The sequence below is a fragment of the Trichosurus vulpecula genome, chromosome 4 (assembly GCF_011100635.1).
Source record: "Trichosurus vulpecula isolate mTriVul1 chromosome 4, mTriVul1.pri, whole genome shotgun sequence".
Classification (NCBI taxonomy): Eukaryota; Metazoa; Chordata; class Mammalia; order Diprotodontia; family Phalangeridae; genus Trichosurus; species Trichosurus vulpecula.
The window spans coordinates 277,587,672-277,609,170 of record NC_050576.1 but is presented as its reverse complement, the minus strand read 5'-3'; the positions used below and the strand labels follow the sequence as shown (position 1 = coordinate 277,609,170).

Here is a 21,499-nt window from a genome sequence, read left to right as displayed (position 1 = left end):
CAAATCCCCCTACTGTTACTTCTTTCTGGTTTGAACTTGGGCAAACCACCAAACCTTGTAAAGACCCTTTCATCAACAAGTATTATGATCCTTTGAGATGTCAGAGAACATAGTATTCCACAGAGGCTGACACTAGACAACTATGCTTCATCACCAAGTCAACAATATATTCTACCCAAAGTCACAAACTATATCTAATCCAAAAAGCTTGAACTAACAGCTTCCAACTCTACATCTATGATTGTATATAACATGTTAGGACTGGCCATTGAGGACTCAACCCTTATAGCATACTTAAATTAACTCTTTCAAGTAGGTTATACAGAGTATATGCAGCATTCCCTCCCTGGTTTCAGTTCAACAAATGGAGATGTTGATGAGCTTACTTCCAGCTATGAGTGACTGAGGGGGTAGTGCTATGAAGTCACAAGGGGTCTTGTGTTTGACCAAGTAGCCAAAAGGACTCAAGACACTCTCGCCAGAACTGAGTACCCATACAAAAGGATCCAACACCCTACTCTCAGCTTCTTGATGTTTTTCCTGGCCAGGACTGATTTTTTAGCTTCTATGTGGTAAGAGAGGTAGTGGCTGTTCTATTTCCCATTCAGCCTCCAGGTAACCATAAACTCATGGCAACTCTGCTTTTTTCTGTTGGTTCTTTCTTGATCTCATGTGAGGGAGTATTCTAAGAAAGGAGTGCCTAGGCAACTAGTGAGATAGGGAGATCCATCAAAGCCATCATTTATGACATGGTATGCTAGAGTTTCAATGCCCTATCAATAATAATAATTGATTGCAAATGGCTTGGCTTGGTCCACAGTTATGACATGGCTCCCTGCATCCAAAAGTCTGTTTCATCAGCTTTGATTCTGACTACCATTATCTTTAACCTAATGAAAGGCCAAAGTTGTAGGGTATCGGCTTTTATTACCTTTGCCCTATTATTATCGTTACTATTGCTTAGCCTTTCTGAAATACACACTCCTTTCTGATGCCACACAAGATACACTGGATACAGAAAAAACAAACATATTTTTCACTCACACACACAACAAACTCATATTCAACTAGGCAAGAAAAATGTCCCCATTGAAAGGCTCATCTTTTTTCTCTAAAAAATAAAAGGTGCACAGACTATTATTTTCAAAAATAGCTAACTGATTATTTGTGTTAAGACTAGAAAAACACTTCACATTATCTTATTTGATCCTCATAAATTTGAGCTAAGTGCTATATGTATATATATATATATAGTTATGTTCATTTTACAGATAAGGAAACTGAGACTGAAAGCTTAAGTAACTTGACCAGCAAATAATTACCTAAGGTCTTCTCGAGCTCTATTCACTATGCCATGTTCCCTCTCATTTTGGGGGGGATGAGTCTCAAGGCAGTCCAGACCTATTATTCCATAGGCATGGGGAACTCTTGATGGTAAACTTTCATTGGCCTAATCTGTTACTTAGAAACTTAGAATTGCCAAAGTCACAGAGAAGTTATTTTTCCATGATCACACAATGGCTATATAATAAAAGAAAGACAAGAACTCGGGTCTTCCTCATTCCAAGACCTGTTCTCTATCCACTAGGTCCTGCTGCCTCTCATAGTAGTAATATGTTGCTGCTAGAATCATTATTGCTCAGATAAGTCTGGTTTTAACACAGTATAACTCTGTCCTATTTGTTAAGCACACTACAATAATCTGTTGTTGAGATGGAAACTTCCTGGGTATATGAGATAACTTAGAATTACCACCTTTCAATCCATATCAATATATTATATATCCCTAATCCTCTAAAAATGTCCATATATTGGGCCTCATTAATTAGGATGACTTCCTTTACTTTGGCAGTCCTCCATTTCTGCATTTGCCTTTAGCTCCCTTGCCAGAAGCATAGTGTTTGTTCGTTTTACCAAGATTCTAATGATGTTAATTAGAGATTGCTATACTCTTATCATTATTGTGTTCTAAAAAATGTACATTTTTCAAGTCTTCACCATATGTTTCATCATTTACTCCTCAGCCCAACTCCGAAGTAGCCCCTCATCATTGTCCTACTTTGTTACAAGTAATCAGTGCAGTAGCCATCTAAGCCAACTGGTCCAGGAGCTCACTACCCAGAAGTAGCTGCACCTATAATAAAACCAACTTGTCTTAAAGATTCAGGGCAACCCACAATCCAATGTGGCCTGCCCACACTGCAACTGTTTTCCAACTCAGTAGGCTACTCTCTCTTTTCTTTCTTATTACCCTCCCACTCTCTTGTCTCTCCTTACAATATGTAAGACTTCACTGCATAATGTATTACCTAATTACTATTCAATGGTGACTTTATTCCTTTTCTCTCTTTTTATATTTTATTTATTCAACAAGCATTTATGAAGTTCCTACTTGTGCCAGATACTAAGCTAGTCAACTAAGGATTCAAAAATAAAATGAGAATAATTCCCACTCTCAAGAAGTTTACATTCTCCTAGATTGGTTTATCTATGATGGTATTATGCTTCTTGTTTCCTGGAATCCACAAAGAAGGTATCCTACCAGTCTAAGGAACTGGACTTCAAAAGAGATGGTCTAGACAGATGCCTGTACTCAACAAAAAATCAAGGAAATCATTTCAACTCCAAATGAACCCTTCTATGGAACCCCATGTGTTCCTTTCTATGACGTTCTACAAAATCAAGGATCAGATTCAAAGAATGGGGTCATATTTCTTGTTTTCTCAATGGGTGGGGGAGGGACTAGAGGGAGAAAGAGGATTTGGAACTGAAAATAAAAATAAAATAAAAAACAGCGAAAGCAAATGAGTAGGATCAAATTTCAGAGCAAACATCACAGTTCGATGAGTCCAAAGGTTCTTAATCTGGAATCCGTGAACTTTAAAAAAAAATTATAAGCTTATTTTAATACAATTAGTTTTATTTTATAAACCTGTATATTTTATTCTATGCAACTAAGAACATGATTCTTGGAAGGCATCCATAGGTTTTGCCAGACTGTCAAAGGGATCCATGATACCAGAAAGGTTAAGAATACCTGGCTTAGACCGCATATCCAGACTGCCTAAAAAAGCCACAAGTGCTCCCTGAAAAAAAAAATGTTCTTCAAAATAATTGTTTATTTCTTTCATTTTGGAAAGGAGCACAAAAGAATTAAACTACAGAGGTATCATCTCATGGTCCAAATAGACAAGCGTCAACCCAGTGCCACATCAGGATTCTGTATGACTTACTAGCTGGCAAAGAGAAGACAACCAGGCTGTGCAAAAACATACCAGCTTTGCCCATTGAAGGATGGGGACCACACCAAGTCCCCTCACAAGAGTGTTCTGTCAGACATCTAACTGACCAAGTACTGACTAAATGTTGAGAGTGGGCTTTATTTTTAATGTTACACTGTACACTGAAATGCATACACCTCTGATGAAACCCAGACTGTTTTTCAAGGACACATTCTTCCAAAAGACCCACAAATAGTACACAACTAATGACTGAATTGAGTCTTCTGTGTCTACCCAGTACAAAGCCCACATTCAGCCCCTAATTGAATAAATATGCAAGTATTCAGATTTCTGTAGATATTGCCATTTTGCAAATACAGTAATGAATTAAAAGCTCTGCATTGCATTCCAGCCACATATAAAGGGTTGATTCAGGCCACTGGCCTCCTATTTGATGCTAGTATGATTCTTCTGTGCATTACCGACTACAAAGAAAAACTTTTAATTCTAGTAGCTCAGTTACAGCAGGAAGTGCATACTCAGTGTTTGATTCTCAGTGGTCAGAGTAGTTTCAATGGGCCTAAAACAGAAAGGGATATTTCATATAATTTATACAATCTACACTCCAAATCCACATTCGTGACAAAGGGATTTACTATTAAAATAAGTTCACCAGAAAGGGATTTTTTTTTTGCTGTTGTCCTTTTTAGCTACAAAATTCAAGTTTCCATCATTTGCAATTATTCCCTCCTTTTAAAAAAGGAAGGAAAGGAGGAAAGGAAGGAAGGAAGACAGGAAAGGAGAGAGGGAAGGAGGGAGGAAGAAAAGGCATAAGGAAGAAAGAAAGGAAGGAAGAAAGAAAGAAAGAAAGAAAGAGAAAGAAAGAAAGAAAAGAAAGAAACAAAGAAAGAAAGAAACAAAGAAAGAAAGAAAGAAACAAAGAAAGAAACAAAGAAACAAAGAAAGGAGAAAGAAAGAAAGAAAGAAAGAAAAGAGGAAGGAAAGAAGGAAGAAAGAAAAAGAAAGAAAATGCTGGCCAAAAAGCTTGCATCTATTACAGTCTCCAAAGTGGCAGCTGATGCAAGATTGCATGCCTGTAGTTGACAAAAACCAGGACACTCTTAGACTAGAGGGGTAGCAACCACAGACCTACAGAGCACCACCAAGGCACATGGCCAACTCCGACATGATGTGGACTCAATAAATGGATTAACAGCAAAGTTTTCAGCATGGAGCAAAACATCTTGAAACTCTAATACAGCAGCACTGAGAAAACTTTCAAGGCCTATTGGCTTTTCCTTGTACAGCTGGAGGTGACTCATTCTTGAGCATGAGTCTTGCAAAGTTTCAGAAGGCAAGCTACAAACCCTGCCTACCTGGCAAGAAATATGGTGAAATGTTAAGGTCTTTTAAGACCTGGTCCCCTTTACACGGTATCTCCCTGTTACTGAACTTTGCTTCCAAAAGCACACTTCTCCAGTCCCATTAATCTGTTTTCCTCCATGGACTAGTTTCTGGAAAGTGTAGGAAGGGAGGTAATGAATCCACCAGGAAGTACGCTATAGCCACCTGCTTGTCTGGTTCTTAGTAGTAAGAACAGTTTCAGCTGGGGACAGCAGGATTTGTAACCTATGTGTTAAATGTACAAAATAAATGGTCCAACTGTCGACAACACTAGTCATCTTGTAGTTGCTGGATTCCTGCCCAAAAAAGTTCAGAAAAAAAAATAGCTCTTCAGAAACAGGAGCTGCCTGATCCACATGGAAAAGAGTAAGCTTTACTACCTTTCCATATATCACCAGTACAAGAAAAGGTCAAGGGATTCCCATGCCACAGTAAAAAAGATTTTCTTCCTACGTCAAAGGTAGGCAGACTAGAGGAAGGGGAGGGGGGTAAGCTCGAGAAGGAAAAGAACTCAGCAAACCATTCTTATCACTATATCCCATTCATATAACAATCTGATCTGTAGTAAACTCATACACCTTCAATTGAAAGAAACATGTTTTGACAAAGAGTCATTGTCTTGCCTGCATCTGAAGAATTTGAGATAATTGTTAATGCTGTTGTCTGAAAATGACAAGCCAAATCAAAAGCAGTCTTGAATTTTGTGTACACATATTAACGCTTAAATGCTACTCCCTAATAAGCTTCAGGATTAACAAATGTTTGTCAAAAGGAACTGCATTGAGCAATTGAAATCTAATTTGAAATGGAACCACGATAGTCTAATAAATATATGCATGAAACCAAGAAGCTTCATAATAAGCGTGGCTGACACCAAATATGCAATTTACATACATTACACACTAATAATCTCAATTTTAAACATTATACTTTAAAGGCGGCTGGTTCATTGGCTAAGTTGAAGGCTTTCTTTTGTGAAATGGGTATGGAGGACAATACTTGAATACTAGTGTCCCTTAAACCATAAATCATTACCTTTCTCACCCAAAGATCAGCCCTTTCTACATCTAGTCTAAAGAGGATTTCTTATCGCTACAAGGTTCTGATGAATAAACCAGACTTAACAGATGAATAGTCAATCAATCTGATGAGATCTGCAGATCTGTTCTTTGCTGCTGAGGTGGTGAGTTAAAGAGAGAGGCAGGCAATCTTTTTCTAACCTAGCACAAAATGCTTTAAGAGCATTTTTTCATAGGATCACAAATCTAGAACTGAGAGGGATCTTGGCAGCCATCTGGCCCAGTCCCTTCATTTTACAGATTAGGAAACTGAGGCCAGGGAGGCTGCATGACTTGCCCAAGGTCACATAGCTTGTAAGCAACAGAGATGGGTTTGAACCCAAGTTTTCTGACTCCAAAGACAATTCTCTTTCTACTGTATCATCCTATCCATGAAATAAGACAGGAGTATGGGTTGTTCATTGAGTCCTTTTTAAGACCTGGCCAAAACAGGAGGTCTCCAGCTCTAAATTTTACCCATGGGGATCTCATTAATAAAATCTAAACTTTCTCAAAAAATAAAACCCTTGATAATTTAAACCTATTTTCTTATTTTGTTATTGGTGTAGGTCCTAAACCAGAAACCAAAACCTGCCCATCTGCTCAAAGCTAAGCAGGAAACATGTTCATAATAACTCAGATTTAGACCAAATGTATTTTTTAAAATGGCTGAAAGGAGAGGGTCCTCAAAATTTGTGGGCTCTAAGTTTGCAAATAGAACTTCCTCTTTTCAAGGAAGAAAGCGTCTAAATAAAATGAATATAGCAAAGTCTCAGAAAACTTCTTGGATATCAAATGGCTCTGTAGGAAAAAAAATATTTCAATGATATAAGAGTAAATGAATCAAAACCATATGGTTCAAATTTTCCTTAAAACACACATAGTTTGAAAAATTAAGGAGGAAAAGTGCTTGGCAAAATGTGTTTTAGGTTTTACCAAACCCAAAACATTTGAAGAATCATTTGCAATGCTTGATGAACCCAAAATGCAGCCAAGTTTGCTCAGTCTTATATACTCTAAAAAAACACAATGAAGAGCTTCCTAGAAACCTTATGATACCAATTCTGATACTGTATTTCACTGAAGACATCATTAGAGGCAGCCGCCAAAAAACTGTGTAAGTTTGTATAGCTTTCTTCAGGCCTGACCCGAAAAAAAGCTTGTTAGTTTGATTGACAAAGGATTTTGTCTGGGGTCTCGGGGAGGGAGGGGATTTTTTGTTTGTTCCACAATTCATTTGTTGCAATGAAAAACTCATCTGAAGAGCATGGGCTGAAATGTTCATCAGTCCCATGTCTAGGACATGTGGTTGTATTTCCTCACACTCTGTGTTCTAGGTTAGCATTTCATTCCCCTCCACATGCCAGAAGGTGCTAGCAAGCAATGTGCTCCATCTGGATGTGAAGGGAGATACACTTCTTGGCCTCCCGACCCACAGTATTCTTACTTAAACCAAGAGAACAGCAGGCTGGAACAGCAGGCTCTCCAAAAGAGAGGATCTACTTCAATAAGATTTTTAGTCTTTGAGCAACTGTGCTAAGTCACTCATTTCAAGCCATTCGCCTCCCTATAAGATCTCTGCAACCTAAGAAATCATAGAACTTTGGAACTGGAAGAAACTTCAAAGTGTCTGTAATCCAACCTCCCACCCAGGGCAAATGGCCACCCAGCCTTTACTGATCTATTGAGCACTGAAATGTTTTATGAAAGTTTCCCCTAGACACGAGGGAGAATTGGGAAAAATATGAATGCCACTGACAACTAGTAGATAAGTTTATACTTTCTGATGGAGGAAGTGAAAGATATAATTTCATATTCTTAGGAAGGTTTTAATAACTTGAAATGAGATGACAATTTTGACTTTTAGTTCTTCAATTAACTTGCAGTTCAGAGCAAGTCTTTTTATGCCTCTGTTTCCCTAAAGGAAAAATAAGAATTATCCCCAACTACACTTGATAGGATGAATTAGACAGTCATACCTAGCAAAGTCTTTTCAGCTAGTTTTTGAAGAATATGAATAAAATTACAACATATTTTGTTCATATTCATTCATTATTAGTTTTTAGATCCCTTTTTTAAAAAATCTTAAAAGATGAAATTATGAAAAATAAAACTAAAACAAATGCCTCTTCCCATAATCTGATACATATACACAAGCTTTAAAAAATCCTCTTTATTCTTATGTAACCTATTCATTTCTTTTCAAGAGATAAAGTAGCACTATTTGGGTTTCAGGGACAGTTCATTTAATTCATACTTTCAGCAACATTATGGCTTATGGTTTCCAAGTTTGGAATGCCACCAATACTTGAAATCCTCTGATTCTAGGAAAAAGAAGTTAAAGAAAATGCACAAAGATATCTCACCCATTAAACAGTTCTCACCAAATAGAACTCAAATGACTTTAACAACAAAAAATACCAGCTTCAATTCGGTTTGGGGTCTCTAAAATTAATGAGAACAGTACTTGGCAAAAGTACAATGTGAATCTGTCTAAACCCAGATCTTGGAAAAATAGGCACTATGAGATGAAATTGAAAATAAGGCATGGAACCACCCATCCTATTTTCTCATATGAAATGTAATCCTTTCTCCCTATGCAGAGAAATGAATGAAACTATTCTCCCATCATGGTGGCTAAGGTGTCATCACCCTTTCTTCAGTGTAGAGCTTCCTTCTTCTGTCCTTTTCAGCTAATGAATGGAATTGCATCATGAGGAATAGACAGACTTCCTCCTGGGCTTGGCTTCTCATTGATGCCACTGTGCCAAAAGTGGGTCCCTTTGCCCTAACTAAAGTTAATTCTAGTACTGTGACCCATTCCAGTGACTACAGTTGGACAGAGCTACAAGCTACAGTGGCCTAAGTTCTGCTCCTAACTCCTCTAACTCGAGTGAACTGGTTTGATTCAATATATTTTGCCTTAATTTCTCTAAATTTACATGAGGAAATAAAAATAGGATACCTAAAATAAAAATAGGATACCTAAAACCTGCTCCTTTTTTTCTAATTAATTTAGGCTATTGCAAAAACTAATGGGAAGATGTTTGTTAATGTTGGTAATCTGAGGAGGAAATGTATGCTAGGAGTACAAAATATCCCAGTTATACTGTGATGAGTAGTCATGAAACAGGGAAAAGGGAAATTTGGTGTGGTTGGAAGAGTACTGTACAAGGAATCAAGGAACCTGAGTTTTTTGATCTATACCACCAATTCCCTGGGTTGGCCTGGGCAAGTCACTCAGTCTCTCTGGTCCTCTGTCTCCTCAGCTATAAAATAAGGGGGTAGATAGATCCCTTCTGGCTCTCAAATTCAATGATTGTCATGGTGGGGCAAAACTGTACAATGGAATTTTGCATTTCCTGATAAAGAAATGATGTTTTCTCCTTGGATGATGAGGTTTCTTGATACAACAGTGACAGTGTTGTTCTCATCAATGCTAAGACCTCTGGCCTCGCTGTTCTAAGGTTATGGAATGGGTCCCAGGTTGGAATTTATTTTCATTTCAACATTCAGCCAATGTGTGGGAGGGAGGAGCGGGGCACCACTATCCTAAGATTATGGGTCCCAGGTTGGAGTTTATTTTCATTTCAATATTTAGCTAAAGCGTGTGTGTAGTGTGTGTGTGGTTATGGGATGGGTCCCAGGTTGGAGTTTATTTTTGTTTCAATATTCAGCTAAAGAGTGTGGGTGGGTGGGTGGGTGAGTGGGTGGATATGTTTAAATAAAAAAGCTTTTCTCTGGTCCAGAATGGCTGGTACTGAAATTGATTCTGATAAGTGCTTCTGATGGATTAACTCAGGGTGCCCAAGAGATTCCTACAAGAAGCACCTCCCCTCCCCACCCTTGGAATCCGGGCACTGGAAGATGAATCTTTGAATGGACTGCCATGCTTTTTGTTAGGAATTGCACTTTGGAAATACCAGGGCTTCGAAACTAAACTTATTAAAGTCTCGTTGGAAGCCCTTTCATTGGTTTTCATGTTGTTCTTTTTCAACTGAGGTTTAAAGTCATCTCCGTCCCTTCCTCCCTCTCTTCCTTTCCTTCCCTCTCTCCCTCTTTTTTAATCCCACTATGTGCTATAGGAATCTATGAAACTTAATTACATTGACTGTTACAAAAAAGGGCTTATGAACTTTTGCCTTTAGGCAGAAATGTTTATTTCATTGCCTTTGCTATTCATTCTTTTCAACCCCAACGTCTTTGAACTTTTCAGCTGCTCAGAGTTATCACCGTTGTGCAGAGACCAGGAACTCCACTCCCGAGATGCAAACCACAAGTCGGAGCGAAGGAAGGAGGCAAAGATATATGAGTCGTTATTTTGGCCACCCTTTGTGCCATTAAAATCTCATTTTCTGCCTATTAGAATGCCCTCTCCCTGCTCAGACAGTGGTGATAGTCGGTGATTAGTGTGTAATTGAGTATAATTGTCTTTTCACTTTTCATTTGTGTCATTCTGTGCCTCTCTCTGTTTTTCTCACCACTGAGAGGAAAAAAAGGTTGAGAAAAGATAAAGCTGTTAAAACTCTCCCTCTCAGCCCTGAAGAGATTCCTGATTGTAATTATAGATTGCAACCCCATCAGTGACATTTCTCCAAATTCCATGGACAGCTATTGCCCACACCTGGGCTAAACTCAAGCTAATAAAATCAAGGCTGTGTATTTCAACAACTGCTAATAATGTCAACTTCAGACAGATGCCACATGTAGGAAATTTAACCAACCTTCTGACATGCCATTATCAAGGCAATTCATTAACACGATTTCCCAAGGAAAGCTCATAGTCCAATGCAAATTAGAAAAACAATTATGACATTCAAATATTTGTCTATTTCCAAAGAGGGGCCCTTCTCCTAATTTGTGCATTTCTAACTCATTTATTCCAGAGTACAGTGGGCATCACCTGGAGCTCTCTCCACATGACTTGTTTGTTTCTTCTCAAGTTGTTTTGTCAAAGCTCTGGTATTTTCTTAAAGGGCCCTTTATTCTGGAAATCCTATCAGCTGACCAAATTTCATAGAAGATGCCAATGTTTGTGAAGTTTCCTAACCAAGGAACAGGACTGGGGGTGGAGAAGGCTGCACATTACAAATGCCTTGACAACTAAATGTAAACACCAAGTCTGGATGATTACATTAAAAATCACTTGAAATTAAAACTAAGCTACAACTTTTGATGCAGCCAGTAGGGGGGGAAAAAAGGAAACTAGGAAACTAAAATCATGTGGCTTGTATAAAGAATACATTATGGTTTAAATTTGGCAATTCATTATACTGGTGCCTCGGGGAATAGACGATTTGGTTCTGGTATACAGCAAATCCTCTGTCTGGAAACACGGGACTGACCTGAGGTGAAAGGCCATTGCCAATGGCGGGGTTCATGGGATTGGAGGGCCCGGATGGAGGCACAAAGCTTTCTGTATAGCTGGAAAATCCATGTCTGGTGCTGGGCAGGCAATATGCCGAGCTGCTCTCTGGATTGGATGGGAGCGTACTTTGGTGCACCGTACTCGGAGGAAGTGGCTGAGGTCTGTGGACCGTACTGCTTGGGTCAGAGACAGCTAAAATGAAGACAGACATTTTTAAGGAGACATTCGCTTCTTTTGTGTTCCAGCATAACAACTTCAGCATGAAGGTTCAGTGTTCACCCACTGTCCCCTGGTGTGCCAAACCTTTAATTATCGACTGATTCTTAACTTGCCAATGTGGAGTTTATCGAAGTTTCTGGGAACATAGTTTTATACTTGCAAATTTACATACATATAAACTATACCAACCTGGAGTTATCAATGCTTATTTCTCTACATAAACACTCCTCTCTATCCCAAGCGCTGAACATTCCATGTATTGATCTCATTATTTCTTCCTTGAATTATCAACTAGGTAGGCCAATAGAAGAACAGGAAGTCTCAAATTTTTGCCAATATATTTTAAGGGACCACCTCAATATTGATCAAAGGATGATTTAAAATATCTACAAAAAAATTAATTTAATCTCATAGTGACATTTTAAATTTCAAAATAATTCTGTGTTCATAGCTAACATTCTCTAATCAATCAATAAGTTAGAAAATACTGGGTTTTTCCAAAAACTACCTAGTAAGTGCCATTCGTTTATGATTGCAAGCTTCGATATAAATCCAACAGCAATGGATAGAGCTCATTCACATTCATGAAAACTCATCAGTTTCTAAGAAACTACTAGAGGGTTGCATTATACCATAGCAAGTTATTAACGCACATTAGAATATAGACACACCCCACCTATCTTAATCATCTACTTCCCCCTTACTTCCTTACTTGCCTTACTTCAAACAAAAACAACAACAACAAAAAAAAAAACATGACTTTCAGTAAGGTAATTGTCTTAAGGAGAGGTGATTTCCTTAACAACAATATTATAAATGGAAAAATTCATTCCTAGACAGCCAAAATTTAGATCACAAAACCTCAAATGAATCTTTACAGAGATCTAACGCTAGAATCAGACTGGGTTGCCAACCATTAGCAACTGCTCATATTTAGGCAGGTAGGAGGAGCAGCAGTGAAAAGAGAGCTAGGCCTGAAGTCTGGAAGCTCTGAATTCAAAAGCAGTCTCAAGCATTTACTAGCTGTGTGTCCCTAGGCACCTGACTGCTATCTGCCTCAGTTTCCTTATCTGTAAAATAAGGATAATATTAACAATCATCTCCTAAGGTTGTGAGGATAAAATGAGATATTTGTAAAGTGCTCTGCAAACCTCAAAGTGCTATATAAATGTTGGCTATTATTATTGTGGTGGTGCTTGTTGTTATAGTTATTATTACATAGTGAAGAAGGAAATGTGACCATGAATTTGCAGAAGTTGGGCTAAAAGTTTCTAAAATCTAATATGGTTTTTTTTTCTATTTTCTTTTCCTTTGTAATCTAAGCAGCTAAGGTAGGCAGTTAAAGATGCATGTTTGTGAATGGGACGACTAATGACCCCTTATCTGTAAACTATTTGTAGGACCACCCTCCTGTGATATTTAACAGCCCCAATGAAGAGCGACAACTAATTGGACATCAGGGCTAAGCAGGGCTGGTCTCCAGGGACTGTCTGAGAGATGTTAGAGTAGGGCACCCAGCAGATCACTGAGTTCAGATGGATCTCCGCTTAAATGCGTAAGTGACATGATTGTGAAAATCCAGTCAGAATGACGTTCCTACTAAAATGACTGATTTCTATGTGCCACAGGTCAGTCAAGGCAACTTTGTGTGGAATACTACTGTATATAGTGTTCCTTATAGACAACAAAAATGTAACAAAATGTGGCTAGCCTATGAATTCCCTTACTCTTCCAGATCCTAAATAGGAGGATGAATATAGATGATAGTATAAAATGAGCTAGAGAAGGAAATGGCAAACCATCGCAGTATCTTTGCCAAGAAAACCCCACATGGGGTCACACACATGAAGAATCAAACACAACTGAAATGACTCAACAACATATGTGTGTACATACATATACAATATGTATATGTGTGTATATGTACATACATACATACATAATCTGAACAAAGTAATTGTATTTTAGTCCCCTTTGCTCCTTTCCAACATACCTTGTGGGATAGATGTAGGCTGATACGAGGTCTCTGACAGCTGGTATGTTGGAAGAGTTGGCATGGCAGTAGGAGGGAATCCCCCCGGAATTAGATGGTTGAAAGCCATCAGTTGATTGGCCCCAGCTTGCTTCCTCCATCTTGCCCGGCGGTTGCTAAACCAGACCTATGGATTTAATTTAAAATTTGAGGATTTCACTGATGAAATAATAGTACATTCTTAATGAATTTTTCATGCTAAAACAGCTTAAAGACCCCCTTACTGACAAGAGGAAGAGGAGCAAAAGCACTTAGCCTTCTGTTTTCTTTGGGGCTTGGAGTGGGGTGGGGTTGGGGGGAATGAAGAGAGTAAGGAGAAACAAGTTTCAGGGGTCAGTGAAAGGACTTTAGGGATTCTTATTGATCCTGTATCAACTTTGTGTGGTCAGAGTCCAGAATGAGTAAGCAGGAGTAGGGACAACAGCAACCTATCCCCGCCCATCATCACCATACTTCCACCCACCTCTACATAAATAGAGAGAGATATATAAATACATATATTATGTACATGTATATGCATTTATGTGTGTATATATGCACATATATTCATATATAATTGTATATAAATATAAATACATTATATACCTTTATAAATTATTTTCTATACTCACATATACATATGAACATATCTGTAGAGTGTATACACGTATACATATGTATTACATGTGTGTACATGTATGTGTATATATACATAACTCTGAATAAAGTAAATAACAAATAAAATATCAAAACCTTGGCATCTAATGACACAACATAATAGATGGAGCACAGAAGCCATATGTTCAGGGTTTTAGATTGCTCTTACACCCCAGATGTCAATGTTTTTCAAGGCTACCCCACTGACTATGCTTTGCCACCAGATTTCAGGTCTTATTGGTCTGTCTGTGAATTTCTATGGCCTTTGTATGTACAGTTCTGAGGTACCCATAAAAATTTCAAAACAACACAAAACAAGGAACGATATTGCTTTCAAACTGTGGGACATTATGTTACTCCTAGTGGAAATAAATAAAGTATACAGAGGAAGTTGAATGTTTAAAATGAGGAGGGCAATATGCTTATGAGGTAGCTTTTTAAAATGATTTTATGACTGAAGACACAGAAAGAAAAGAGAATAAATATTAGCAAGAAATCCAATTGTCTTAGAAATGCTGACAAACCATGAAAAGATAGTTTCTTTGTGCTATTATTTTATGCAGACCCTGGACAAAACTCTGAAATTTAAGAGGTGTCCCTAGAAGGATTATGCCTAGATATATATATATAATTTTTTAAGTCTCCATAAAACATTGTTCTGGTTACAGGCTACTTCTCAAACTTACTACTTCTCAAACTCAGCATTACATTTCCCTTTTCCATGGATTTGCTCACACTATTCCTCATGCCCAAGACACACTTCCTCTTCATATCTGCCCCCATTGGATCCTGAGCTGCCTTCAGGAAAACTTACTACTCCTTCTGAGGCATATCCTCATCTTTCCAGTCTAGAAGTTCTTAAGTGTGTGTGTGTGTGTGTGTGTGTGTGTGTGTGTGTGTGTGTGTGTGCCGGATCCTTTGGGCAGTCTACTGAAGCCTATGGGCCCCTTTTCAGAATAATGTTGTTAATTTCATAAAATAGCATACATAGAATTACAAAAGAAATCTATTATATTGAAATACAATTATCAAAATACTAAAATTGTAATAAGGTCATGGATTCCCGCTGAAGAACTTCTGTGTCAAACCTTCTCATTATAACCTTCTCATATATAGTTCTGGAATAAGAACCAGAAGGAAAACAAGTCACCGGAGGTTACACAGCTAGTAAGTTACAAAGCTGAATTTGAAAGCACTTAACTCTAAGTATGGTATTCCTTCAACTACATCATCTTCCCTTTGCTAAATAGCAGAGTGGTCTGAGACTAGCCATTTCTTATCTCTCTAGGCTTCAGTGCCTTCTTCTGAAAAATAAGGGACTTGGAAGAAATCTTCCCTAGCTTTAACATTCTAGAATCTACCTTAGGATATCATGCTTCTTGCACTTCCAACAGACAGACAGGATCCACCAGTGATGTCCTATGGTGGCCATTGTTCTCACCTGTTTTCTAAAGTTCATATAAACTAACTGTCTTCGATTATAAAACATTAAGTGAGTAACATCAAGGTGTGAATGACATCATGTCTTCTGTAGGGCTTACCACAAGTTACCACAAGCCCAGGATGGGCTGCTTATGCTAATGTCATTGCTCTCAAGCCATGCTACTTCCTTTGCCCATCTGCTCTGGTCTCCAAACAGCCCTCCTGCCCCTATTTACTCATGACCATCATATAGAAAGTGGAGAGAAAAAAGAAGGCGATGGTGGCAGTGATATCATGTTCCCCCTTCTCATATGTATATAGTCAAAAGGACAACCAGAGAAGAAATAATGGTAATTACTAGCCTTTATATAGAGCTTTAAGGTTCACCAAGTGCTTTTTTTAAATTTATTTTTAATTTATGGAATAAAACAAGCATATCCACAAGATTTTAAAAAGATGATTGCACATGAAACTGCAAATCTATTATGTACAATTTGCTATTCCTGTTACAATTATTATCTCATTTTATTTATCCTCACAACAACCTGAAGTGTGGGTGATAGTATTGTCCTTATTTTAGAGGTAAGGAAACAGAGGTTGAATGACTTGCCCAGGGTCACACAGTTACTAAATGTCTGAGCCTAGATTTCAACTTGGGGCTTCCTGAATCCAAGTCCAACGCTCTCTCCACTATGTCCCCAGTTGCTCCTGTGGAATATGTGAGCTCGTCGGGAGCAATCAGGACAGACCACATTCTTATTCCAACTCTAAACTCAAAGCCAAGCCTTTATTCTAAACTAGTCTGAGTTCCAGACCTGGTGTTTGACCTTGAACAGCCAATGAATAGCTCCTAGAAATATTGAATGTTAGAAGTGAAAGCAACCTTAGAGAGAGCATCCAGTCTAGCCTGAGAAAGCTGTGATTCACACAGATGAAGTCATGTACCCAAGGTCACATAGCCTCTTAGTGGCAGAACCTGGGCTTTCTAGCTCAGTAGATATTGAATTTTTGAATCCTGTGAATTCTCCTCTCTTTGGCTTCTAGCTTTCCTTCTATAAGGGCAGAACGATCACATTTACCTAATTTAATGAAACAAAACACTCTCATGAAAGCATGTAAGAAATAAGTATTTTGCACATCATAAAATCTGGTGACAGTCATTCTTTCCCACTAAAACTTTATCACCTGTGATTATTTGCATAGTAACAGCTACAATAACTTAAGCCAAGATAAAATTACAAGAACTATAAATCCCCATGGTTCAGGCCATCAGCTGATCGCCAGAGAGGGAAAGAATTCTCTTTCTATTGCCCCCTACCAAGCTATGATATAGTATTACATAATTTGATACATTACAAGGGGGAAAGTAGAGTTTCTATTTCTCTAAATGTTTTTGTCACTTGCCAACTCACTTCTCTTTGGAGGACTATGCCAGATAAGTTGAACAAATAGTCCCTGGAGACATAATAATTGTAGATTTTTTTCTACTAAAATTCAGAATTTAGCAGAGGTAACTCAATGTACATTTTCCATGTGAGGATAGACCAAAAAACACACTGAAGTAAAAATATTAAAGGATTATTCTCATCACCTACCATAGTAAAGAAGGTGAAGAGCTGACATTTATGTTGTACAAAATGATTTACATGTGTCATTTTATTTGTATATGTGTATGTACATGTATGTGTGTATATCTGCAATATTGTTAGAAATACATTTCCTCAGATAGTGTGCTTGACAAAAAAGGGTAATTTGGATTGGGATCAGGGGGGATTGTGCGTTTCTTTCCTTGTTTCTCATTTTGTTTTATTCTTCTCACCAAAAACTAAAACTAATGCCCACTTCAGTATTATTAAAGCAGAGCTATGTTTAGCTCCCTCTTTTCCAGCTCATCTTTACCAAAAAAGAAAAAAAAAAAGGCTTTTGTTCTTGTATTTTTTATCACCGATTGACTACTATCTTTTCTTCCATGCTGGGTTGAGCGAAAGATCCATATGCTATATGTTGTCGGGAATTTGTTAGGCCGTAGATCATAGCCATGGTGTGAGGCATGATGTGTCTCAAGGGAACTGAGGAAGCCATGAGGAATGTAAAGAGTCACCGGGTTAAAGCCACACTAAGACAGCTGTTATGTTAATGAGGGGTTCTGCTTTTTTGGCCCACTGTAGGTCACTGATATGGAAAAATACCAACAAGGAGGGAGAAAAAGTGTTGGCTTACTCCTATTTACATCAAAAGTTAATCAGCTGTGATTTTTATTTTTTGATATTTATTGAGCAGAAAGAGTTTACATGGCACCATATGACCTCACTTTGTGGTTTTGAAACTTATTCTATAATGCAGCTCCATTTTCAGTAAAGGTAAAATAAATATTATCTGCAAAATACTGTATGTGCTTTTAAGTGACCTCATTCACTCTCTTCAGCTAAGAAATTTTAGAGATTTTTATCATTTGTTTAGTTGACTAGAGGCAGATATGCTACTTTATGAAGAGACTTATCTCAATCTATTTTCATTCATTTTTAAGACCAGATCATTTCATGATTAGGAAATGAGGAATACTGAGTTCCGACTGTTCGGAAACAGAGGTAGTCAAATTACATTGTCCAAACTTGAAAATGTCTTCTGTCCTGGGAGGCTAATAATTCATTTTTCAAATTCATTTTTGGGACCAACCAGTAAATTCTATCACTTTCTCCTCAAAAAAGCAAGGGTTTTCAAAAATTTGAATCAATTCAAAAAATATGCATTAGGTATTTAATAAAAAATTGACACGCTTATAAAATATTATGTTATAGCAATTTGTGTCAGACTTATTTCCGTCTTAGATGGTAAACTTTTCCTTGAGGACAAAATCCATATCTCATCTAAACTTTATAACTCCCTCCCCCAGCATTAACATAATGCCCTGTATACAGTTGGTATTTAATAAAAATTAATTTTATGGTGTTGCATTACATGTAATTCACTGTACAGGACTGTAGTTCCAGCACAAGACTATATCACAGCTATCTTTGTATTCTCATGTACTTTCTACATGCAAAGATTTGAAGTATCTTTAGTTTTATGTGGGAAATTCCAGTATGATATTTCCTCACCAACTCAGATCAACCCTTTCTGTGACATAGTAGGTTAAGTTCCAGGGAGTTGCCTGATGAACAATGAGGTTAAGTGACTTACCTGGAGTCTCCTAGTAAGTGCATGCAAGAGGCAGGATCTGAGTTCAAGTCTGTCTGATTCTAAGTCCAGCATTCTATTCACATAGGCTTAGTGAATGTTAGGTTAGTAGTAATCATTAATAAATGATAACAAAAATTAATAAATTATACATGTTAATTTATTATTAAATATTGAGGAATGGTGATCCTATGATGAGCCAAGGTGAATAGAATGATCTCTGAACCAGCAGCCAAGAAGGAATTAAACTGATCAGAACCCAGGGGGCTTTCTTGCTCTGAGGGAGAAGAGTTACTTTGCAAGGTCAGAGCATCTTTCCTAGTACAGAGACAAGGCAGGCTGCAGGAAAACAAAATGACCCAAATGGTTGTCTCAACTCTGGTTGTGAGCACTTTAGCATCTACATAGAACGTGCATTTTCCAAGTGAGGAAAATTGACTATTAACTATTAGCTACTAGAAAATGTGCTTTGCTAGATTGTACCCTACTATGAGGCAGTCCACTATTGATATAGAAGGCTATTATAATACACTCTGCCTCACCACCAATAATAACATTTTGTATTAGTTATTTTGGGGTTCCTCCTGTAAAAAGTGAGGAGGTTTTCAAAGGTCCCTTCTAACAAATAATCTACAGGCAAATATTTTATCTCTTTGCTGACTATACTATGGAAAACCAAAACCCAAAGATAATTTCTTGGGCTGGGGGGTGTTCTAACTTGCTCAAGGTCGCCCAGGAAGTCAGTGACAGACCTGGGGCTGGAACTCAGGTTTCCTGACGCCTAGTTCTGTGCTTTTGCCTGATTATACTTCCTTAGATCATTCACAGTCTATTTCTGGATCCTACATGGCCTCAGGGGCATCATTTCAGTGCCTAGCCATTCCCCTGGACACAGTAGACATTCAATAAGTATTTCTTAATTGCCCATCTTGAGCATCAATTATTACTGTAATGTACAGTGACAGCTAAGAAAAATTTCCAATGATGGAATGATGGACAAACCAAAGCCGACTTTATTTTAGATACAGTGAAAAATTAAGAACGATTTTTTTAAAAAATAAATAAATAAAATGGTAAAACTACTTCTAACAGATGAAATGAGTAACCTGAAATCTTACCCAGAATAGAATATTCTCCTAGCAATGACAATCAAGGACTAAATCTAGTCACCCCATTCCTAGTAATACTACATTTTAAAATCTAAAAATAAGACTTTGCAAGCAACCTTCTTTAGCTATTCTGTGGTTCTCTAAATGGCTTGTCTGTTTGTTTGGTTTTTTTAAATATATATATCAAGCTACAAGTTTTCATGCCTCTCTCTAACTAAATAGCCTTTAAAGTAAACTGCCTAAGCCTTAGTTTCTACATCTACAAATTGTGATGTTTGGATGGGATGATCTCTAAGGTCTTCTCTAGGGTTAACATTTTTTAGTATTTATCACAAGGTCACAGGGGACTGCACATAGCAAGCATGAAACAAATGTTTGCTGAATTAATGAATCCTAGTCAGAGCCATAAGTAGTGATTTTGGCCCCAAGGGCAAGTAGCCCACAAAATGTGCCCTCAAATCCATTTTATGTCAAATTTGGTTGATGGAAATAGAGAAGAACAACACCCCATTGAGGGAAGACAGAGACCCTGATGCAACTCATAGCAGCTACTGGAGAGGTTGCCATCCAGTGGGGAAGAGGGAAACAGATTCAGGCCAGGAAAGAGCTCACCTGAGGCTAAGCCTCTGCAGATAGGAAGCGAACAATCTGCTAGCTTCCAGTATTAACTAATTACTCTTACTAAGTGAGTCTCAGTATGACAGTGAATAGGGGGCTCATGTCAAGGTTAGAATATTTCTACCTCTGATACATAATAACAGTGTTACCTTTGGCACATCCCTTAACCTCTGTCCCCATCAACTCCCTATATCACTTCTTTACTTTGGGTAATCTGGTGAAGCTTATGCACCTCAGAATGTCTTTAAATGTATGAGATAAAATACATAAGTTTACAAAGGAAACCAGTTATAGAAAATATAATTATCAATTTAAAAAAAGTTCACAGACCTAAATAAAAAAGCTCTACTCTAAGGCAATAATTGACCAAAATGGTAAAGGGAATTTCCTCACCAGGAATTTCCTATATTGACTAATCACAGGTTCAGTAAAGCAATAGATTGATAAATAGATAGACAGACAGACAGGGAGGCAGACAGATAGATAGATAGATAGATAGATAGATAGATAGATAGATAGATAGATGGATGGATAGATGGATGGATGGATAGTATGGTGGGTGAAAGATGAAATGACTGAGGAAGCAAAGGTTCAATCTTCTGAGCATGTCAGTTTATTAAGCATTACATGGCAATTGCCCAACAAACCAGGATTTTCCTCAATAGATAGATAAATGGAAGATTAGATGAATGAATGAATGAATGAATGAATGAATGGATGGATGCAGGTAAATAATTGTTGCTAACTAGGTGCTAAGCTCAGTTATTTCTACAGCTGCTGAAAGAGTGTACATGCTATCAGTACCTTCTAAATTATGGTACCCTGGACTAAAGCCCTGGTTATACCACCCTAGTTATTGTCATGATCCCAGTCAGTACTAAGAACAAAAAGAACCAGAACCATGGAGCTCAGTGTTCTGGCAGAGCCCTTCTGCTGTTGGTACCTGAACTCGGGCTTCCGTAAGCTTAGCCCTTTGGGCAAGTTCCTCTCGGGTATAAATGTCAGGGTAGTGGGTTCTTTCAAATGCCCTTTCTAGCTCTTCAAGCTGCTCTGCCGTGAAGGTCGTCCGGCTGCGACGTTGTTTCCTTTTTAGTGGTAAGTCTGGTTCTGAATCAATATCTGAGCCTTCATCAGATTGAGGTGCTGAAGCTAGGAATATGAAAGAAAAGAATATGAGAGTTTAGTTGAGGAGCTGAAAACTTTTTAAAGGACAGAAAATTCACTTTGTATGAGAA

General features: G+C 37.9%; 1 protein-coding gene across 3 annotated transcripts in view; it reads right to left on the bottom strand.

Annotated features, from left to right (window-relative positions):
* The window catches only part of PAX3 (paired box 3), a 104,514-nt gene that overhangs the window by 12,786 nt on the left and 70,229 nt on the right, over positions 1–21,499 (bottom strand). For 2 of the 3 annotated variants that reach the window (XM_036757121.1, XM_036757122.1), the window contains exons 5-7: positions 21,208–21,413; positions 13,264–13,429; positions 11,029–11,243 (exon numbers count right to left, since the gene is read on the bottom strand). In XM_036757121.1, coding sequence (XP_036613016.1) covers positions 11,029–11,243; positions 13,264–13,429; positions 21,208–21,413 — 587 coding nt within the window. The remainder of the gene's footprint in view (positions 1–11,028; positions 11,244–13,263; positions 13,430–21,207; positions 21,414–21,499) is intronic. The other variant, XM_036757123.1, reaches the window with a different exon arrangement.